General features: G+C 39.4%; 1 protein-coding gene and 1 long non-coding RNA gene across 2 annotated transcripts in view; one reads left to right on the top strand and one right to left on the bottom strand.

Annotated features, from left to right (window-relative positions):
- Nucleotides 1-17413, bottom strand: part of LOC103504871 (early endosome antigen 1-like) — a 35293-nt gene extending 17880 nt beyond the window's left edge. Inside the window, exons 1-2 of the mRNA XM_026820314.1 lie at nt 17232-17413; nt 16866-16974 (exon numbers count right to left, since the gene is read on the bottom strand). Coding sequence (XP_026676115.1) covers nt 16866-16974; nt 17232-17396 — 274 coding nt within the window. The 5' untranslated portion in view covers nt 17397-17413. The remainder of the gene's footprint in view (nt 1-16865; nt 16975-17231) is intronic.
- LOC113465642 lies at nt 4681-4891 on the top strand. The gene is made up of 2 exons (XR_003390281.1): nt 4681-4810; nt 4847-4891. It is a non-coding gene; the product is annotated as an uncharacterized LOC113465642 (long non-coding RNA).
- Nucleotides 17414-20086: the final 2673 nt, after the last annotated feature.

Here is a 20086-nt window from a genome sequence, read left to right on the forward strand (position 1 = left end):
CTCCCTCTTAAGTGTTAAGGTTATTAGCTAGGATAACAAAAAGGAAGGTGAACGTCTTTGCATTCAGTTCCTTGAGTTCGATGTGAGTAGTGCTCTCGCTCATCATCTGCTTCTTAGTGAGTTCAGTGCTCAACTCATTCTCTCAAGTGAGTTCTGAGTCCTCAAACTCACTAAATTCGCTGTATACGTCCCTCATCCTGGACTTCTGATGACGGAGTCCTTTACCTTCTTCGAACCGAAGTGACCTTGGTTATTTCTGACCCAGTATTCGTACAAAGTGGTTTATATGTCCACTACCTTCAACGTTCAATGACTATGTCAAACAAGTTTGTCCAGTTTACTTTAAAAACTACTGCCTTAATCATAGGTAACCTTAAGAAAACCAAAAACTGCGCTAACCTCGATAGGAACCAGTTCAAATGAAATTATGGGTGAACGAAATCACAGTATGGGCCACCACTCGATTATTTGCTTAACGAAGGTAAATTGGGTGAATGCTAAACAACTATCAATCTCGTTCATCCATAAAAAGGGATGAACTAGGAACAAAGAACAATGAAAATAAAGAAGTCCGTACACCTACAGTGAACTCCATAGTGACTTGTAGGGCCTAGTCGAACTCTTCAACTGACTTTTTGAAAAGGCCTTAGAGTCCTAGTATGTGTCCATTTTAAAAGAAAGAAAGAGATAAGGAAAGAAAGAAAGAAGAAAGAAAGAAATAAGGAAAGAAGAGAGAAAGAAAGAAAGTAAGAAGGAAAGAAAGAGAATAAGGAAGGAAAGAAAGAAAGAAATAAGGAAGAAAGAAAGAAATAAGAAGGAAAAAAAGAAGAAAGAAAGAAATAGAGGAAGGAAGAAAAGAGATAAGGCCACACACAAAGAGAAAGGAAAGAAAAGAAATAAGAAAAAGAGAGAAGGAAGAAAGAAATATAGAAGGAAAAAAGAAGAAAGAAAAGAGAGAAGGAAAAAAGAAACAAGGAAAGAAAGAAAAAAGAAAGAAATTTCTTCCGTGTTGAAGTAAACGACTTGATAAATTTCATTAAATAACTTATCAAAATTCTCTGTTGTTTTTATATTGCCCGCGGCTTGGTATCCATAATTATATTTATAACACTTCAACTGAATAAGGCTTAGTAACCACCGAAAGTCTGTAGCACGATAGCGAGTGTCTGTATTAGAGGTCACAATTATCAGGTCCTTCGACCCTACCCTAGTTGTAACGCCTGTAGTTCTGGTCGTTTAGACGTCCCCCATTGCAAATGGATATGCTGTTTAGGTAAGCAGGTCCTCCTTTGTGTTTACAAGATTGCGACTTTCTCCTGTGAGATGGTTTCCCAAAAAAAAAAAAAAAAAAACAAAAAAAAACAAAAAACAAAACTTGTACAAATAGGTGGAGGAGCAAAAAACAGCCCTAAAAGTCGGGTTAAGCTTATAGCATACCCGTAGGTATAGATAGCCAATTTCTATTTATCTATTTTTAATTTTCTTCTGATTATCAATTTACTATTTTCAATTTCCCTTTATTTTCCTATTCTCAGGCTTTTCCGGTCACTCACCTCCAATGTATCCACTTCTTCCTTGAGTTCTCCATTAGTGACAACCATGTCTTCAAGTTTCTTACTCATCCTATCCATTTCCTTATCATGGGATTTCACACTGCTCTCCACCCTGCTCTCAATCTCCTTGATCTCCCTGTTTGCTTCCTTCAGATCCATTTCAAGTTCTTTGCATTTGGATTTCTCGGTTTCAAACAATTTCTTGAAGCTGGAAATCTCCTGCTTGAACTTGAGAGATTCCTGGAAAGTGAGAAAAATACGACATGTTATTGTTCATGAAATTGTTATTTTCTCGTCATCGTCCTATGTACCTACTCTAGATCCACCAACCGTAAAAAGAAGCTAAGGAAAGAAATTATTAGGCTTAATGGGTACCTACTCGATTCTATTCCATGACTTACCTCTTGTTCTTCCTCCAGTTGCATTTTCAAACACTCCAGCATATTGTTCAGCTGTTTCTTCTCATTCTCCTTCGCCTTGATCTCTTTCATAAGTTCCACATTACCATTACTCATCCTATCATTCTCCTCTCTCTCCTTCTCCAACTCCTTCTTCATCGCTCTCAGGTCCAGCGTGGTTGTATTGATTTGGTTCTCCAGGTTTTCTATCTGCACACCATACTCCAGTGTCATATTAGAAAACATCTCGTCTGCCTCAGACATGGTTTGTTCATAAAGTTTCTCCTTGATTTTCAGATCGCTGATCATTCTGTTTAGTTCTTCTATCTTTTCCATATTGAGAGTGGCGGTGGTGTTGTTGTTTGCACAGTTCTCACACTGGAGTTGTTCACTTGAGTTGATATGGGGTTCATTAGGTTGAGACTTCTCACTTGTTTGGGATATACATTCATCATTTGGCAAAGGACTCTCACGATCTCCCTCGCTACTATCAGTATGTACACGGAGTTGACATTGGCATTCATTGCGAAGTATGGTCATGTCATCGAACATTGTTTGTGTTTCTATGTGACATTTGTTAGGAATGCTATGACTAGTGGCGTTCAGTTCAGAATGTTTGTTCTCAGTATGATCTATTCTACTTTGTTCAGGAGATTCTACATCTAGCAAAGCAAGCGCTCTGGTATTATCTATTCTATTTGATTTGCAAGACAAGGGTAATACACTATTTGAACTATTATCACAGGATATCATTTCATATTTGGAACCTGGAACATAGAATACAGAGGCAGATCTGTGTTAGTTGGTTGACATGGTATGAGAGAATATAATTCGTTCGCAACACAGTGGAACCAACAGGTATGTATTGCGAGAAATGTTCATGATTATACAATATGCCTATCGAAGAAAAGATGATAAAGATGATGGAAGCTATAAGTAATATTAAGGCCCATTCCTACTTATCGTGAGTTTCATCTGATTTTTCTTCTTCTCCGAATGTCCTGTAGATAATGTAATTTAAATGAGAGTGTTCCCCAGCCAAGTTAGCTTAGTTGGTAGTGCGTCTGCCTTGTAAGCGCTAGGCCGCGGGTTCGATTCCCGCCCGGGGCGGATTTTATCCTGTCCCCTCCAAATAAATCTAAACTGCATCTTAGAATCAACTTACTTGTAGATTGTCTACTGAAGGCTCGACTCCTCTCCACTATCCAATACAGATGATAGCTTATCAACACAGGTAAGATATTCTCCAGCAGATACACACGATATTTCAGCTCCATCTCTTTCTCCTCAAGCTCAAAATTCTTCTGTTCACATTTGTTCAGCGAGGTTTCATAGCAGGAGATGGTGGTTTCTAGACTTTGTATTCTATCCTGTGCTGCTTGGAGACGCTCTGCAGCTTCGGCCTTAGACTTGTCGTTGTCCTCCAGGTTGGATTTCAGATTATTTATGAGACGAGCGTTGTGCGAGAGTTGTGTCTGGAGCTCGAGCTTCTTCTCGTTCATACCTGGGGGGAAGTAATTGAAATTGAATAAACTTCAAGTCCATATGTTGCTGCAAATTTTGGGTTGCTTTTCACATCTTGCAGGTATTTACATACAATGTCGCTGGTGCTGCTGGCTTCCAATGCAAAGCAAGAGATTGTGGGTCTTATGATTGCAATTTTCAGTGTTTTTGAACTTTTCTACTATAAAATTTATTATTAGAATAACAAGATTAACATGAATTGAATGTATTATTCCCCCCATTAGGTAGATACTTACTGTTTAGTTTGACTTCAAGTCTCTGGCATTGGAGTCTGGTATCATTTTCCAGCTCCTCATATTCACACTTCTCCATCTCCAGGAATTGATTGTCTCGTCTCAGTTTCATATTGTCTTCTTCCAGCCGGTGTAGTTGTTTCTTCAGAATCTCATCTCGTTCTAGCATTGTCTTGAGACGAGCGTTGTGCTCTTCACCACAGCTTTCGTACAGTTGCAAACGCAGCTCTAACCTTTCCATTTCTGAACGGGGAAGCAAAATAGACAGGGGATTAGCAAGAGGTTATGTAGTAGATAAGGGTTCTACAGTAAGATTCCTGCCTTGGGTAGGATTGGAGTTTTCGCCCTTCTGTTTATCAGGCAAGCCCTTTATACAAACATCCATGGCTATACCTACTAAGCTAGGTTATCGTTAGATACTTGATAGGCCGATTTTTACTCTCTTTTTCTTGAAACTTTAATTTAGATTCTAGCAAATTGGTGGCTAATACCGAGTATCTCCATACTCGAAAGTAGGTACTCACCTTCCTTGTAATATTCGAGCTCCTGCCTGGAACACATGATCTTGCTCTTATCCTCCTTGATGGGTTTGAAGTATTTCTCTCTCTCCTGTTCTTGTTCTAGTTTCTGTCGAATCTGAGATAATTTCCTCAGCTCCTCACTCAGTCTGCTTTGATTGGCGCTGTCCGTCTGTGTGCCTTGACAGTGAAATCCTGCAGACATATTCCAATCAGAACTTATTTTTGATGGGACTAATATGTTAGTAGCAAATAGTTGTTGAAGAAACCCTGCATGGAGCTAGACCTTCCTAGACCTAGACACGGCCATCCAGACAGCTCATTTCTGGATGGACAAGATTTGACATGGAAAGCAAGTAAAGTAAGTAAGCAAGCAAACAGTAATCAGAATAACAATAGTAGTTATACATATTTAAGGCAGTTTTACAAATTTTTGTTATCTTTTAAGAACTCACCTAAATCTTCATCTTCAAAGTAAATGCCACTCTCTTGCATGCTGTCATTCTCTCGGAATAATTTCCGGAACGGTGACTCTATGGTCATGAGATCCTCTTCTTCTTCCTCATCAGGACGGCTCGGGTTAGGTAGGCTGCAAAACTCATCTGGGCGGCTCGGGTTAGGTAGACTGCAAAATGGCCGCGTGTCTTCTTGTCTAGGATTGGGTAGACCGGAGAATGGTAGAACAGTGGCTATAATACGGGGGGACGGTTTCCTGCAGGGGTCTACAGTGGAGGAGGGAGAGCCGGTAGAGGGGGGAGAATCTTCTGGGGAACTCATGGACCGGCACTGAAATGAAGACAAAGATGTATTGGATGAACAAATGAAGTGAAGTGAGCTATGAGTTTTAACAAAGAACAATACAAGGATTACAAGCTCAGATATTTTTAAGGTAAACTTGACTTTATGTCTTCCACATTGCATAGTTCGATGAATTCCAGGCGTTCATAGAAATTGCACTATTTCTTTTTCCTCTTACGAATTTGGCCTAGCACATGTTTGACACGGTGGCTTCCATGCCGCCAATTCTCATAGTACTTACCATAGCAACTTCCTGACACATGTTTGACACGGTGGCTCGGGAAAATCAAATATAATAGTCCATTTTCCCTCACTTACCATAGCAACTTCCTGACACATGTTTGACACAGTGGCTTCCATGCCACTAATTCTCGCCTCATAGTGACGTAGTAGGTTGATAGCTTGCTGTATTATAATACGCTCAGATAACTTGTATTTCCCAGGACCTTGAACAGTTGAGTATATCAAACATCCTCATAAATGAAGAATTCCAGATGTGAGACGTTTAGAATTTACCTACCAGAAGGTACAAAAAAGTACTTTTGTACTTTGGTAGGTCATGTCTGAAAGTACGTAGGTACTCTATTAAACACACAAAAACACTTAAGTAAGATCAAGGACATGTTCTGTTGATGTTCCGGTTTTTTCCTTATCTTGGTCATCAAACCAAGTCATCTTCTCTCTTGTATGTAGATATAGGTAGGTACATTGAATGGATTATACCCGTACATTCATTTTTCAAGTAATCGTTCTCGGAACGGCTGGCTTTCTCCTATTCTGCTTTCCTTCTCTCTTCGCTTTCGGGACGATAAGACCTTAGCAGTTACAGTTCCCGCTATCAAACCTCTTCTTTTCAAGTAGATTCTTTACCTTCTTTTTTAGCCCGTCCTTACTTTATTATTATGATAGTAATGAAAAAAAGTAAAAAGGTATAAGGGACGGGCTATTGTATTCGCCTCGGTGTCGTCTGTCTGTTTGTTCCCATAGAAGGACTTATCCAAACCGGGTCGACCTATATATCAAATTAAAGGTCTTTTTACCAAGGAACTCGAAAGTGGTGGTGCAAATTTTGTCCAGAAAACCAAAAAACCGAAAAACCAAAAAACTGGTATTGGGGGGATTTTTTTCACATTTTCTCACACAAATAAGCTCCTGATCTTGAAATTTTTCGCGACGACCTACCTATGAACTCAAAGCGAGAAAGTTTTAGATAACACTTCAGTCGTTAATTGAGGACCGGTTTTAGCGTCACCTATGTTGAGCTACGCCGAGCAAGGCCAATAAATGGATGGGTGACTTAAACATTATATTGGCAATTATTAGGAAACAGAACGGGCTCTAGTCTTGATTTTAAATCATTACATGAGTGTAAATAATAAACTGAATATAAACAAATTAGGTAGGTACATAGGTACTGATTTAACCATGATCGAATAAGGCAATAAACTACAGACTAAAAATTCCCGGAGGGACGGGCCCAGCTTGTTTTTACCTACATAGGAACTAGGAGCCTATGGTTTGGGTAAATCTGGTGCTGTGATACAATCATTATATAAATCATTTACAGCACATTGCATATTCAAAGTACTTACACGGCGTTCATACAAAATTTCCTATTATATCCCCCACTACCCTTTCATTCCAGGTGTATCACATGTGTGACACATTGCATATTCAAAGTAGTTACACGGCGCTCATACAAAATTTATGATCCCAGAATTCCCAGCACCTCATTCTCATGTAATGGTAGAGCACCAGGATATTATGCAGATCTTGACACTGGATGTCAGGTAAGACTGTAAGAGCCTCTACGGGGCACAAAATCCAACGTGTAAATTCCCCCTATGCGTTTAACATTTTAGTTAAATTTCTTCAAACTTGGACAAACGGTTCAAGAGTTATAGTGGAACAAACAGATACCTATGTAATAGAAAAGTTGGTACATTTGACATATCCACTAATAAATAAAGTGAACTATTGAAGGAAAATATCATCGATTTAGCTTGATAATCCGTTCATTCCAGGTGTATCACATGTGTGACACATTGCATATTCAAAGTAATTACACGGCGCTCATACAAAATTTTCCAATAAATGTCCCTCACTACCCTTTCATTCCAGGTGTATCACATGTGTGACACATTGCATATTCAAAGTAATTACACGGCGCTCATACAAAATTTTCCAATAAATGTCCCTCACTACCCTTTCATTCCAGGTGTATCACATGTGTGACACATTGCATATTCAAAGTAATTACACGGCGCTCATACAAAATTTTCCAATAAATGTCCCTCACTACCCTTTCATTCCAGGTGTATCACATGTGTGACACATTGCATATTCAAAGTAATTACACGGCGCTCATACAAAATTTTCCAATAAATGTCCCTCACTACCCTTTCATTCCAGGTGTATCACATGTGTGACACATTGCATATTCAAAGTAATTACACGGCGCTCATACAAAATTTTCCAATAAATGTCCCTCACTACCCTTTCATTCCAGGTGTATCACATGTGTGACACATTGCATATTCAAAGTAATTACACGGCGCTCATACAAAATTTTCCAATAAATGTCCCTCACTACCCTTTCATTCCAGGTGTATCACATGTGTGACACATTGCATATTCAAAGTAATTACACGGCGCTCATACAAAATTTTCCAATAAATGTCCCTCACTACCCTTTCATTCCAGGTGTATCACATGTGTGACACATTGCATATTCAAAGTAATTACACGGCGCTCATACAAAATTTTCCAATAAATGTCCCTCACTACCCTTTCATTCCAGGTGTATCACATGTGTGACACATTGCATATTCAAAGTAATTACACGGCGCTCATACAAAATTTTCCAATAAATGTCCCTCACTACCCTTTCATTCCAGGTGTATCACATGTGTGACACATTGCATATTCAAAGTAATTACACGGCGCTCATACAAAATTTTCCAATAAATGTCCCTCACTACCCTTTCATTCCAGGTGTATCACATGTGTGACACATTGCATATTCAAAGTAATTACACGGCGCTCATACAAAATTTTCCAATAAATGTCCCTCACTACCCTTTCATTCCAGGTGTATCACATGTGTGACACATTGCATATTCAAAGTAATTACACGGCGCTCATACAAAATTTTCCAATAAATGTCCCTCACTACCCTTTCATTCCAGGTGTATCACATGTGTGACGACGGATCACGTCAATATTCCTATACGTGTCCTAACACCACACTGTTCCATCAGAGAATGCTGATCTGTGCCCATTGGTACCAAGTGAACTGTAGTCACTCGGAACACGACTTTGATGCTAATCTTCTCATAGGACAAAAGGACAAACCGTTTGTTGACGAAGATTTCTGGAAACATCGTTTCGGTGGAGGTAATTATGTCATGCATGACTGTCATGTGGCCTGTCACATATGTATTGGAAGAGTAGTAGCGCGACATATTGCAGTGATGTCGCCTGAAAATCTCAACCTATGAAAATGATAGAGACCTCTGACAATGGAGTCGCACGACTTGGTCTCCTAGACCTAGAGTATAGCGTGATAGGCCTTGTTGGTAGAAGTTATTCTTATATTCAGTGTGCGTGGATAGGAATGGTCTCACGGTGGGAAGACTACTGGAAATGAAATTTTACCGACATGATTTTCAATTTTACTGATTTTTCCCTTCGCCCTCATTTTGTTACAGCAGGGAACACAAACTTCCCACCACAAGAACTCCCCATCCGCTCGGTTCAAAGCAACGTCAACACAGGTAAATCACCCAACCAGATCCCTGATACGCCTGCTAAAACAACACCCTTCAAATTCAACAACAGAATCACACTCACTCCTCCCCAATTCTCACAACAAACTTCAACACCTCAATTTGTGCAGCCACCTCCTCCAGTGCAACAATTTGCAGCACAACCCCCGACCCCTCAGTTTGTACAACAATTCCAAGCCCAAGATTTGAGCCAGCAGCAACCTCCCACTCCTCAGTTCATTCAACAGCCCCCACCAGTTCAAGCATCTCAAGCAACATTTGCCCCCATACAACAGACTCCAGATGTGAGAGCACCTCTCCCTACAGAACAAGCAACAGTGATTGTGCAACCACCCCAGCGAGCATTTGTACAACCAACTCAGCAAACATTTAGTCAGAACTTTGTTAGGAGACCTGCACTTGAATTTGAACCCCCAGAGTATACTGACCAAGAGAACAACGCATTTACTCAGACCAGAGTAGTCAAACCATCCACTGAACTGGAAGTACCTTACGATGAGGCAGTGCCACAGCAAGCTGGTCAACAGAAACCTTCCATTGAATTAGAGCCACCACTACAGGATGACTCTCTTAGAACCATCGATCAGAACGTCCTCGCACCGAACAAGAGAGACAACACCAACCGACCAACAACCAATCAGGCAATAGGAGACAAATCATCCAATGACAATGCTGGCGCCATTCAATCTAATAACACACTGGATGATCGCTTTACACAAGTGTACATCCTACCGAGTGGTAAGGAACCAGTGAGAGGACCTTATGAACATCCTGACCTGGTCAGAAACAAAGTCATCTTCACAGATTGGAATTCTCTTCTCGAGCAAAAACCAGACGATACATTACCCACCAGTAACTTTAATGAATATGTCAACGGGAAAATCCCGGGAGAGGAAGAGGTGGAAACCCCAAGTGATGATTTACAACGAGACTTCTCCAATCACTTCCCAGCCAGACCCTTCAGTTCCTTCCCTAGTACTGAGAGAATAGACACATCTGCTACTGTACAGACAGTGACCCGGGTACCAAGTGGTATTAATGTTAAAGTATTCTTGGAATCTGGACACGAACAGTCTGGTGATCAGGCATTCCAACACAGCCCACTCAACCGTAATGACTTTACCAGCGCTGGTAGTGATGGACAATTCTCAGGTAAACCTCAACTCGCTGTGGAGCTGCTGCCACCGTTCGATGCCAATGATCAACTTACACCCAACAACCAATTCTCACCAAACAACCAACTTTCACCATTTCCCCTAGGACCAAGCAGTCCTGATCTTACCCAAGTAACGTTCAGTGATCTTCCCTTGTCAGCCTCAGCACAACCACTCAACCTGGACGATGAAAACAACACGGTGGTCATTCAGAATCCATTCCAACATCCTTTCTACAAGGTCAGAAAGATGAATGATGAGCGTAACATTATCTTCATTCCCCTCACAGACTCAGACTTTGCTCTGGAGCTTCGCAAAGTTCCTCTGAACAGAACTCGGGTGTCTAGGAGAGTAGTAGCAAGATCTAGACAAGCAAGGAGAACTGAGAGTCAATCAAACCCTGGGCAGAGAGTATCCAGACATACAAGAAGTACAGAGAAGGAATCAAAATTAGAACACGAGGAACAGGAAGAGGCAGTGAAGTGTGGACATTGCCATCAGGGCTATCTGGTGGATAGAGCCAACTGTGTGCCCTGTGTTCCTTTGAGATAGAGAACATAGTAGTCAGGTATGATTCCATCGGACACTCCTTGAAGAGCTTAAACAAATATTTAAATGTCCGATTGGTCGAATGCGAAAAACAATCAGCAGTGAACCAATTTAACTCAGCCAACTAGTGATGTGGAATCAGATCTTGCTCTCTTAATTTTCATGTCTCTAACGAATCCCACTCAATCAATACCTAAATGCTAATGTTATAAAAAAAATCAGAGAGGAATTCCAAAAATCAGATTACAAAAATTAGAGAGGAATTCATCAACACCATGAAATCTTTTTACTTGGAACAATAAGATTGATTTTGTGTGGTTCGTTTATGATCATTGGTCATAGAACATCTCACTACAAAAGTAGAAAAAATTGCCATAATATTTGTAATTTTGTAGGTCTTTACGAGTACTTAAGTAGATTATTAGTTATCTATTGTTTTGTGGTAATGTTTTTCTCATGGAGACTAAAAAGAGGTTGCTAAATGCTAATGGAGGATGTAGATTGATTTTTTATGAAAAGTTAGGTAATATTTACCAGCGATCCTTCTTAACAACCAAGGAGGATTAGATGGTACTATAGCTTGATCTGGAAGACGAATCTTGATTCTATCCTGAATTTAGCTTAAGTTATGACATCACCTAATTTTGTTTGGTTGTAAGCACGGAAGAAATTTGATTTTGCGATGGAACTGAGATTTACAAAGAAGGAAGACCATTTAGCCTAACTCAGTGTTATTATTGTTAGTGAAACAAATGTATTGAACTCAAAACCGCCTGGTTAACAAACCAGGGCTAAGTTAAGATAACTTTAAAGAAATAAAAATGTGAAACAAGAAGTGATTATGGATGTTTGTGTAAATTTTTTGTCCGTTTTGGCTTTTATGTCTGCCTTTTCCACAGATTTCAAAGAGTCTTCACTTCGAAGTTATGGCAACAGGCCTTGTCTCTCATCACCCGTTCGTCTCAAAGTCATAGAGCAGGAAAAATGAGGACCAACGGAATTTTTCTTTTTCTTCTACGACTTATAGATACCGAGATAAATCGATTTAAAAAATACCGGTAAATCGTGAAGTTTGACGTCACGGCTCCCGTACGCGATGACGTCAATTCATGACTCCCGCTTCGTTTGTTTGTGCGCAAGCGTTTCTGTGCATTTTGACGTGAAATCTGACGTCACAACTCTTTGAACTGTAAAAGTTTTATGTACAATAAAATATTATTATTATTATAACTTTTTCATTAGAACGGCAATTAAAAATTGAATTTTCGACCTTTTAAAGCTACTTTTTCCATTCCTATCCTGTCTTCCTTCTCTCTTCGATTTCGGGACGATAAGACCATAGCAGTTACAGTTCCCTCTGTCAGACCTCTTAAAAAAAAAAAGAAAAGTTACTTTTTCCGAGTTTTGACCTCAGATTTGGATTTTTCACAACTTTTTACGTAGGAATCGACCATTTAATAATAATATTTTCCCCATTGCAACTCCTCCATTATCATCATCACAAGTTCAGTGATTTACATACATTTTGTATGAGCGCCGTGTATCTATGTAAGTATGCAATACGCCAAGCATACATGATGAATCCGGTTTCCCACATGCAAGACGAGTGCAGTGACCACCACTACTTAACTTACCTTTGGTGTCATAACGAGTTTCCCATTAAGATATTGTACAAGGGCCGATTTTTACTCTCTTTTTCTTGAAACTTTAATTTAGATTCTAGCAAATTGGTGGCTAATACCGAGTATCTCCATACTCGAAAGTAGAAGCTAGGTTATCGTTAGATACTTGATAGGCCGATTTTTACTCTCTTTTTCTTGAAACTTTAATTTAGATTCTAGCAAATTGGTGGCTTATACCGAGTATCTCCATACTCGAAAGTACTCACCTTCCTTGTAATATTCGAGCTCCTGCCTGGAACACATGATCTTGCTCTTATCCTCCTTGATGGGTTTGAAGTATTTCTCTCTCTCCTGTTCTTGTTCTAGTTTCTGTCGAATCTGAGATAATTTCCTCAGCTCCTCACTCAGTCTGCTTTGATTGGCGCTGTCCGTCTGTGTGCCTTGACAGTGAAATCCTGCAGACATTGAGATAATTTCCTCAGCTCCTCACTCAGTCTGCTTTGATTGGCGCTGTCCGTTTGTGTGCCTTGACAGTGAAATCCTGAGCATCAGACTGCATGAAGATGAAGTCTTTATTTTGACGCTGACATAATAAAGTGCTGTTTACATAACATAATAATAGCAAATTACCCATACCTACCTAATAATGATAAACAAAAAATAAATGAGAATCAAAATAATAATTCTGACAGCTCATTAATAAGTATAAATCTACAGAAGTCGGCACGGTGTCTGTAGCGTCCACAAAATTATTGTTATCTAATATTTCCAATATCTATCTATGTATTGTGAATCTAATTACTTAGAGCTAAACAATACTGAAATTATCTACTGATATGTTGTTTCATCGTTTCGGTGGAGGTAATTATGTCATGCATGACTGTCATGTGGCCTGTCACATATGTATTGGAAGAGTAGTAGCGCGACATATTGCAGTGATGTCGCCTGAAAATCTCAACCTATGAAAATGATAGAGACCTCTGACAATGGAGTCGCACGACTTGGTCTCCTAGACCTAGAGTATAGCGTGATAGGCCTTGTTGGTAGAAGTTATTCTTATATTCAGTGTGCGTGGATAGGAATGGTCTCACGGTGGGAAGACTACTGGAAATGAAATTTTACCGTGGCCTGTCACATATGTATTGGAAGAGTAGTAGCGCGACATATTGTAGTGATGTCGCCTGAAAATCTCAACCTATGAAAATGATAGAGACCTCTGACACTGGAGTCGCACGACTTGGTCTCCTAGACCTATAGAGTGGCGTGATAGGCCTTGTTGGTAGAAGTTATTCTTATATTCCATGTGCGTGGATAGGAATGGTCTCACGGTGGGAAAACTACTGGAAATGAAATTTTACCAACATGATTTTCAATTTTACTGATTTTTCCCTTCGCGCTTATTTTGTTACAGCAGGGAACACAAACTTCCCACCACAAGAACTCCCCATCCGCTCGGTTCAAAGCAACGTCAACACAGGTAAATCACCCAACCAGATCCCTGATACGCCTGCCAAAACAACACCCTTCAAATTCAACAACAGAATCACACTCACTCCTCCCCAATCCTCACAACAAACTTCAACACCTCAATTTGTGCAGCCACCTCCTCCAGTGCAACAATTTGCAGCACAACCCCCAACCCCTCAAGGTAAATCACCCAACCAGATCCCTGATACGCCTGCTAAAACAACACCCTTCAAATTCAACAACAGAATCACACTCACTCCTCCCCAATTCTCACAACAAACTTCAACACCTCAATTTGTGCAGCCACCTCCTCCAGTGCAACAATTTGCAGCACAACCCCCGACCCCTCAGAAAAATCAGAGAGGAATTCATCAACACCATGAAATCTTTTTACTTGGAACAATAAGATTGATTTTGTGTGGTTCGTTTATGATCATTGATCATAGAACATCTCACTACAAAAGTAGAAAAAATTGCCATAATATTTGTAATTTTGTAGGTCTTTACGAGTAAGTAGATTATTAGTTACCTATCTATTGTTTTGTAGTAATGTTTTTCTCATGGAGACTAAAAAGAGGTTGCTAAATGCTAATGGAGGATGTAGATTGATTTTTTATGAAAAGTTAGGTAATATTTACCAGCCATCCTCCCAAACAACCAAGGAGGATTAGATGGTACTATAAGCTTGATCTGGAAGACGAATCTTGATTCTATCCTGATTTTAGCTTAAGTTATGACATCACCTAATTCTGTTTGGTTGTAGGCACGGAAGAAATTTGATTTTGCGATGGAACTGAGATTTACAAAGAAGGAAGATCTGAGTTATGTTATTATTGTTAGTGAAACAAATGTATTGAACTCAAAACCGCCTGGTTAACAAACCAGGGCTAAGCTAAGATAACTTAAAAAAATAAAAATGTGAAATAAGAAGTGATTATGAATGTTTGTGTAAATTTTTTGTCCGTTTTGGCTTTTATGTCTGCCTTTTCCACAGATTTCAAAGAGTCTTCACTTCGAAGTTCTGGCAACAGGCCTTGTCTCTTATCACCCGTTCGTTGTAAATCCTGAACTTTGACGTCACGGCATACGCTCTTGTAGGCGATGACGTCACACCAAATGTCCCGAGCAAAGCTCTATGGCAGGCAACACATGAATGTGTTTGTGCGCATAAGTTTCTGCGCATTTCTTTCTGCTCATCCGCAAGCGTGCTTGCATACTGGCGCTACCTAGCGTCCTAGCGAGGCAACTGCCTGAAGTGTGACGTCACACATCTTTGAACTCTTTCATTAGAATGGAAAATAAAAATTGAATTTTCGACCTTTTACAGTTATTTTTTTTTCGGAGTTTTGACCTCAGATCTGGATTTACTTTTTACGTAGGAATCGTTCATTTATTTTATTTTTTACCCATTTGCAACTGCTCCATTCTCGTGTGTTTCAGGCTCTGTCATCATATTCGTGGCTCTGTTATCCGTAGCATTTCTACAGAGAACCATTTCACCTCGGGAATGGTGTGGTATCGTGCTGCTCATGTTGGGTTTAACCATAGTGGGAGTATCGGACTTTGCCAGTGTGTCAGAGAGTGACACTCAGACTTTGCTCTGGAGCTTCGCAAAGTTCCTCTGAACAGAACTCGGGTGTCTAGGAGAGTAGTAGCAAGATCTAGACAAGCAAGTAGTCAATCAAACCCTGGGCAGAGAGTATCCAGACATACAAGAAGTACAGAGAAGGAATCAAAATTAGAACACGAACAGACTTTGCTCTGGAGCTTCGCAAAGTTCCTCTGAACAGAACTCGGGTGTCTAGGAGAGTAGTAGCAAGATCTAGACAAGCAAGGAGTCAATCAAACCCAGGGCAGAGAGTATCCAGACATACAAGAAGTACAGAGAAGGAATCAAAACCAGAACACGAGGAACAGGAAGAGGCAGTGAAGTGTGGACATTGCCATCAGGGCTACCTGGTGGATAGAGCCAACTGTGTGCCCTGTGTTCCTTTGAGATAGAGAACAGATTCTTCAGGTATGATTCCATCGGACACTCCTTGAAGAGCTTAAACAAATATTTAAATGTCCGATTGGTCGAATGCGAAAAACAATCAGCAGTGAACCAATTTAACTCAGCCAACTAGTGATGTGGAATCAGATCTTGCTCTCTTAATTTTCATGTCTCTAACGAATCCCACTCAATCAATACCTAAATGCTAATGTTATAAAAAAAATCAGAGAGGAATTCCAAAAATCAGATTACAAAAATTGATTCCATCGGACACTCCTTGAAGAGCTTAAACAAATATTTAAATGTCCGATTGGTCGAATGCGAAAAACAATCAGCAGTGAACCAATCAGATGAATAAATATTTTGTTAAATATTAATTTAACTCAGCCAACTAGTGATGTGGAATCGGATCTTGCTCTCTTAATTTTCATGTCTCTAACGAATCCCACTCAATCAATACTTAAATGTTAATGTTGACAAAAAAATCAGAGAGGAATTACAAAAATCAGACAAGAAACAAGATCAAGTAAGGATAAAATACCTACTGCTCTAACTCTCAACAAATCGTAGTGGGTTAAATGGAAGCAATTCGTTTATTACTCACACAGGGGTATGACACTAAAGCAAGTGGGTATTAAAGTAACTTGACAAGGATAGCTCCAATCGCGTAAAAACCCAAAAGAATTCCAATGGATACTAATTCCGCCATCAAAAATTTCATTTGACCTGTTTGAACAAACTGTATCAGTAACTTGCAACTTCCATCACCTACTTATATTTGGTGAACATTCTTGCCTCATATTTATGTTCCAGTGAAGCCAAAGCTTCTTCCATTTCCTGAGCGGTAGTCTTCAGTCCTACTCCCTGCATATGTCGCACTGAAATGAAGACAAAGATTTATTGGATGAACAAATGAAGTGAAGTGAGCTATGAGTTTTAACAAAGAACAATACAAGGATTACCTATAAGCTCAGATATTTTTAAGGTAAACTTGACTTTATGTCTTCCACATTGCATAGTTCAATGAACTCCAGGCGTTCATAGAAATTGCACTATTTCTTACTTTTTCCTCTTACGAATTCGGGAAAATCAAATAATATAATAGTCCATTTTCCCTCACTTACCATAGCAACTTCCTGGCACATGTTTGACACGGTGGCTTCCATGCCGCTAATTCTCATAGTACTTACCATAGCAACTTCCTGGCACATGTTTGACACGGTGACTTCCATGCCGCCAATTCTCATAGTTGGGTAGAGCGGAGAATGGTAGAACAGTGGCTATAATACGGGGGGACGGTTTCCTGCAGGGGTCTACAGTGGAGGAGGGAGAGCCGGTCGAGGGGGGAGAATCTTCTGGGGAACTCATGGACCGGCACTGAAATGAAGACAAAGATGTATTGGATGAACGAATGAAGTGAAGTGAGCTATGAGTTTTAACAAAGAACAATACAAGGATTACAAGCTCAGATATTTTTAAGGAAAACTTGACTTTATGTCTTCCACATTGCATAGTTCGATGAATTCCAGGCGTTCATAGAAATTGCACTATTTCTTACTTTTTCCTCTTACGAATTTGGCCTGGCACATGTTTGACACGGTGGCTTCCATGCCGCCAATTCTCATAGTACTTACCATAGCAACTTCCTGACACATGTTTGACACGGTGGCTTCCATGCCACTAATTCTCGCCTCATAGTGACGTAGTAGGTTGATAGCTTGCTGTATTATAATACGCTCAGATACATTGTCTAGGCTCTGACAGAGGAGTGATAGTCTCTCCTTAACATCACCTCCCATACTCGAGCTGGTAGGTTCCTGAGGAATTATTAGGAGATTAGGGAAATTACTATCAGATAGGGATTTTTAATTACCCAGCTAGGTATATGTCAACAATATCCAGTGGGGTGGGAAAGTGTATTATCTCCTTAACATCACCTCCCATACTCGAGCTGGTAGGTTCCTGAGGAATTATTAGGAGATTAGGGAAATTACTATCAGATAGGGATTTGTAATTACCCAGCTAGGTATGTCAACAATATCCAATGGGGTGGAAAAGTGCATTACACATCTGAAAGGGGCAAGATGGGCAAGAAGGTTGGATGGCAACAGAAAGCATTAACATTTGCCGAAGATATTGCTAAGACCTCATATCACCTGAAACGCTATCCGACTTTATTCAAAATCTTCTAGTCCGCATACACAAATCCCCATGGTTTAAAATCCACATGCCAAATCAATTCCAGTAAAAGGTTTCAAGTGAGATTATTATGTTAGAAATTAAACATGTGCTCTCCTTAAGTTCCTATATCTTGTTGATGAAAAATTGGCAGCAACACATATTCTGTATTGATTTATCGGGCAGCTAGGTACATAATATTGAGCTTCTTATCGTACGAATCTATGATAGGGATTGAAAATAAGCCTCTGTAATCGGGAAATCATGTTTTCATTTATATTTAATAAGTAATAACTATAATATATTTCAAATCCCCATGGTTTAAAATCCACATGCCAAACCAATTCCAGTAAAAGGTTTCAAGTGAGATTATTATGTTAGAAATTAAACATGTGTTCCTTAACTTCCTATATCTTGTTGATGAAAAATTGGCAGCAACACATATTCTGTATTGATTTATCGGGCAGCTAGACACATAATATTGAGCTTCTTATCGTACGAATCTACGATAGGGATTGAAAATAAGCCTCTGTAATCGGGAAATCATGTTTTCATTTATATTTAATAAGTAATAACTGTAATATATTTTATGTTTGTTTATTGTCATATCGTATTTAACAATCATCTTGGGTCGTGCGCGAACGTCAATTGAGGGGACGGTCAACCTGTGCGAATTGGGGTATTCTCACTTTTCAGCAATATTCTCTATCTATGTAATATTTTTACGCCGACCTTATTTTTTTAATTTTATTTAAATGTGAAAAGGATAGGAAGGAGAAGATGTAATAGAAATGTTTGTATACTTGAAGTGAAAGAAACCGGCATCGGCAGTTCAATATCCCTATTGGGGAAATCAAAATTTTTTTTGTTTTTTTTTTTTTTTTTTTTTTTTTTTTTTTTTTTTTTTTTTTTTAAGAGGTTTGACAGAGGGAACTTTAACTGCTATGGTCTTATCGTCCCGAAATCGAGGAGAGAAGGAAGACAGGATAGGAGAAAGCCAGCCGTTCCGAGAACGAACATTATCCCATCAGGATAAAATCCGCCCCGGGCGGGAATCGAACCCGCGGCCTAGCGCTTACAAGGCAGACGCACTACCAACTAAGCTAACTAGGCTGGCACGGGGAATATTAAATGAGAAAATACCTAGACAGAAGGATATTTCATGTGGTGGTGTGTTATTCAGGCTCCATTCAGACTAGATGAGGTTAATGTGAGTAGCCTAGTAGTTTCTCGATCAATAAAGGGTAAACCCCCTCTCCCCCACCGTCGGTCGTCCGTAGTGAGAAGACCTTAGCTGTTAAAAATATCGCTAAAAACTTTGACGCTGTAATTTTGTGAAGGTCCATATTATAGGTACTTCTTAAATTAGTCTGTATTTTCATTGATGCATAAAAGATAAACATATGATATACGATAATATGAAGGGGGAAATAAGGTAAAGGAAACGGGAATTTTAATGAGGCGTATAAAAAATTGTACGTACATATTGAAAAACCAAACAGCACAGAAATGCAAGTCATTGAAAACCCACATCCCGCTATTCCCACACCACTTTAGACTTCCATATATGATAAGTACCTTAGCAATAATACACAAGAGATAAGTACCTTAGCTATATAGGTAATAACATAAGGGATACCTTATGACTTAGCCACTGAGAACAATACAGAAGATGCAACCACAATGCAAGGTTTGATTGATCGAGACTTTGCTCAATGAAAATCCCAACCAATATGTTTACTATACGAGACCATAAGCTCTTAATAAGGGCAGATCTACATTGCAATAATTCCAGTGTCGAATCACCAGGGGACGACCAATGTAAACTTATATAGATCCATGAGTCATGAGTAATTAAGTTTAATATTATGTAACATAAGGGATACCTTATGACTTAGCCACTGAGAACAATACAGAAGGTGCAACCACAATGCAAGGTTTGATTGATCGAGACTTTGCTCAATGAAAATCCCAACCAATATGTTTACTACGAGACCATAAGCTCTTAATAAGGGCAGATCTACATTGCAATAATTCCAGTGTCGAATCACCAGGGGACGACCAATGTAAACATAGATCCATGATGCCCATGATATAGCTCTCAAGAATAGGAGAACCAAGATAATAGAGACAATAACCATAATATTATGGTTATCCAAGTACAGTCTGTTTAACAAGTTTGGCACAGTGGTCAACAAGTTTCGAAACCTCGTAAATTTAAGGCCTTGTAGATGTAGAACCTAATCAAAGGAAACGCCTCATGTTCAGTAGGTACTTGCTATCAAATAATGATGCCCTGAAAAAAAAAAAA

Source organism: Diaphorina citri, unplaced genomic scaffold, assembly GCF_000475195.1.
Source record: "Diaphorina citri unplaced genomic scaffold, Diaci psyllid genome assembly version 1.1 scaffold137, whole genome shotgun sequence".
Lineage (NCBI taxonomy): Eukaryota > Metazoa > Arthropoda > Insecta > Hemiptera > Psyllidae > Diaphorina > Diaphorina citri.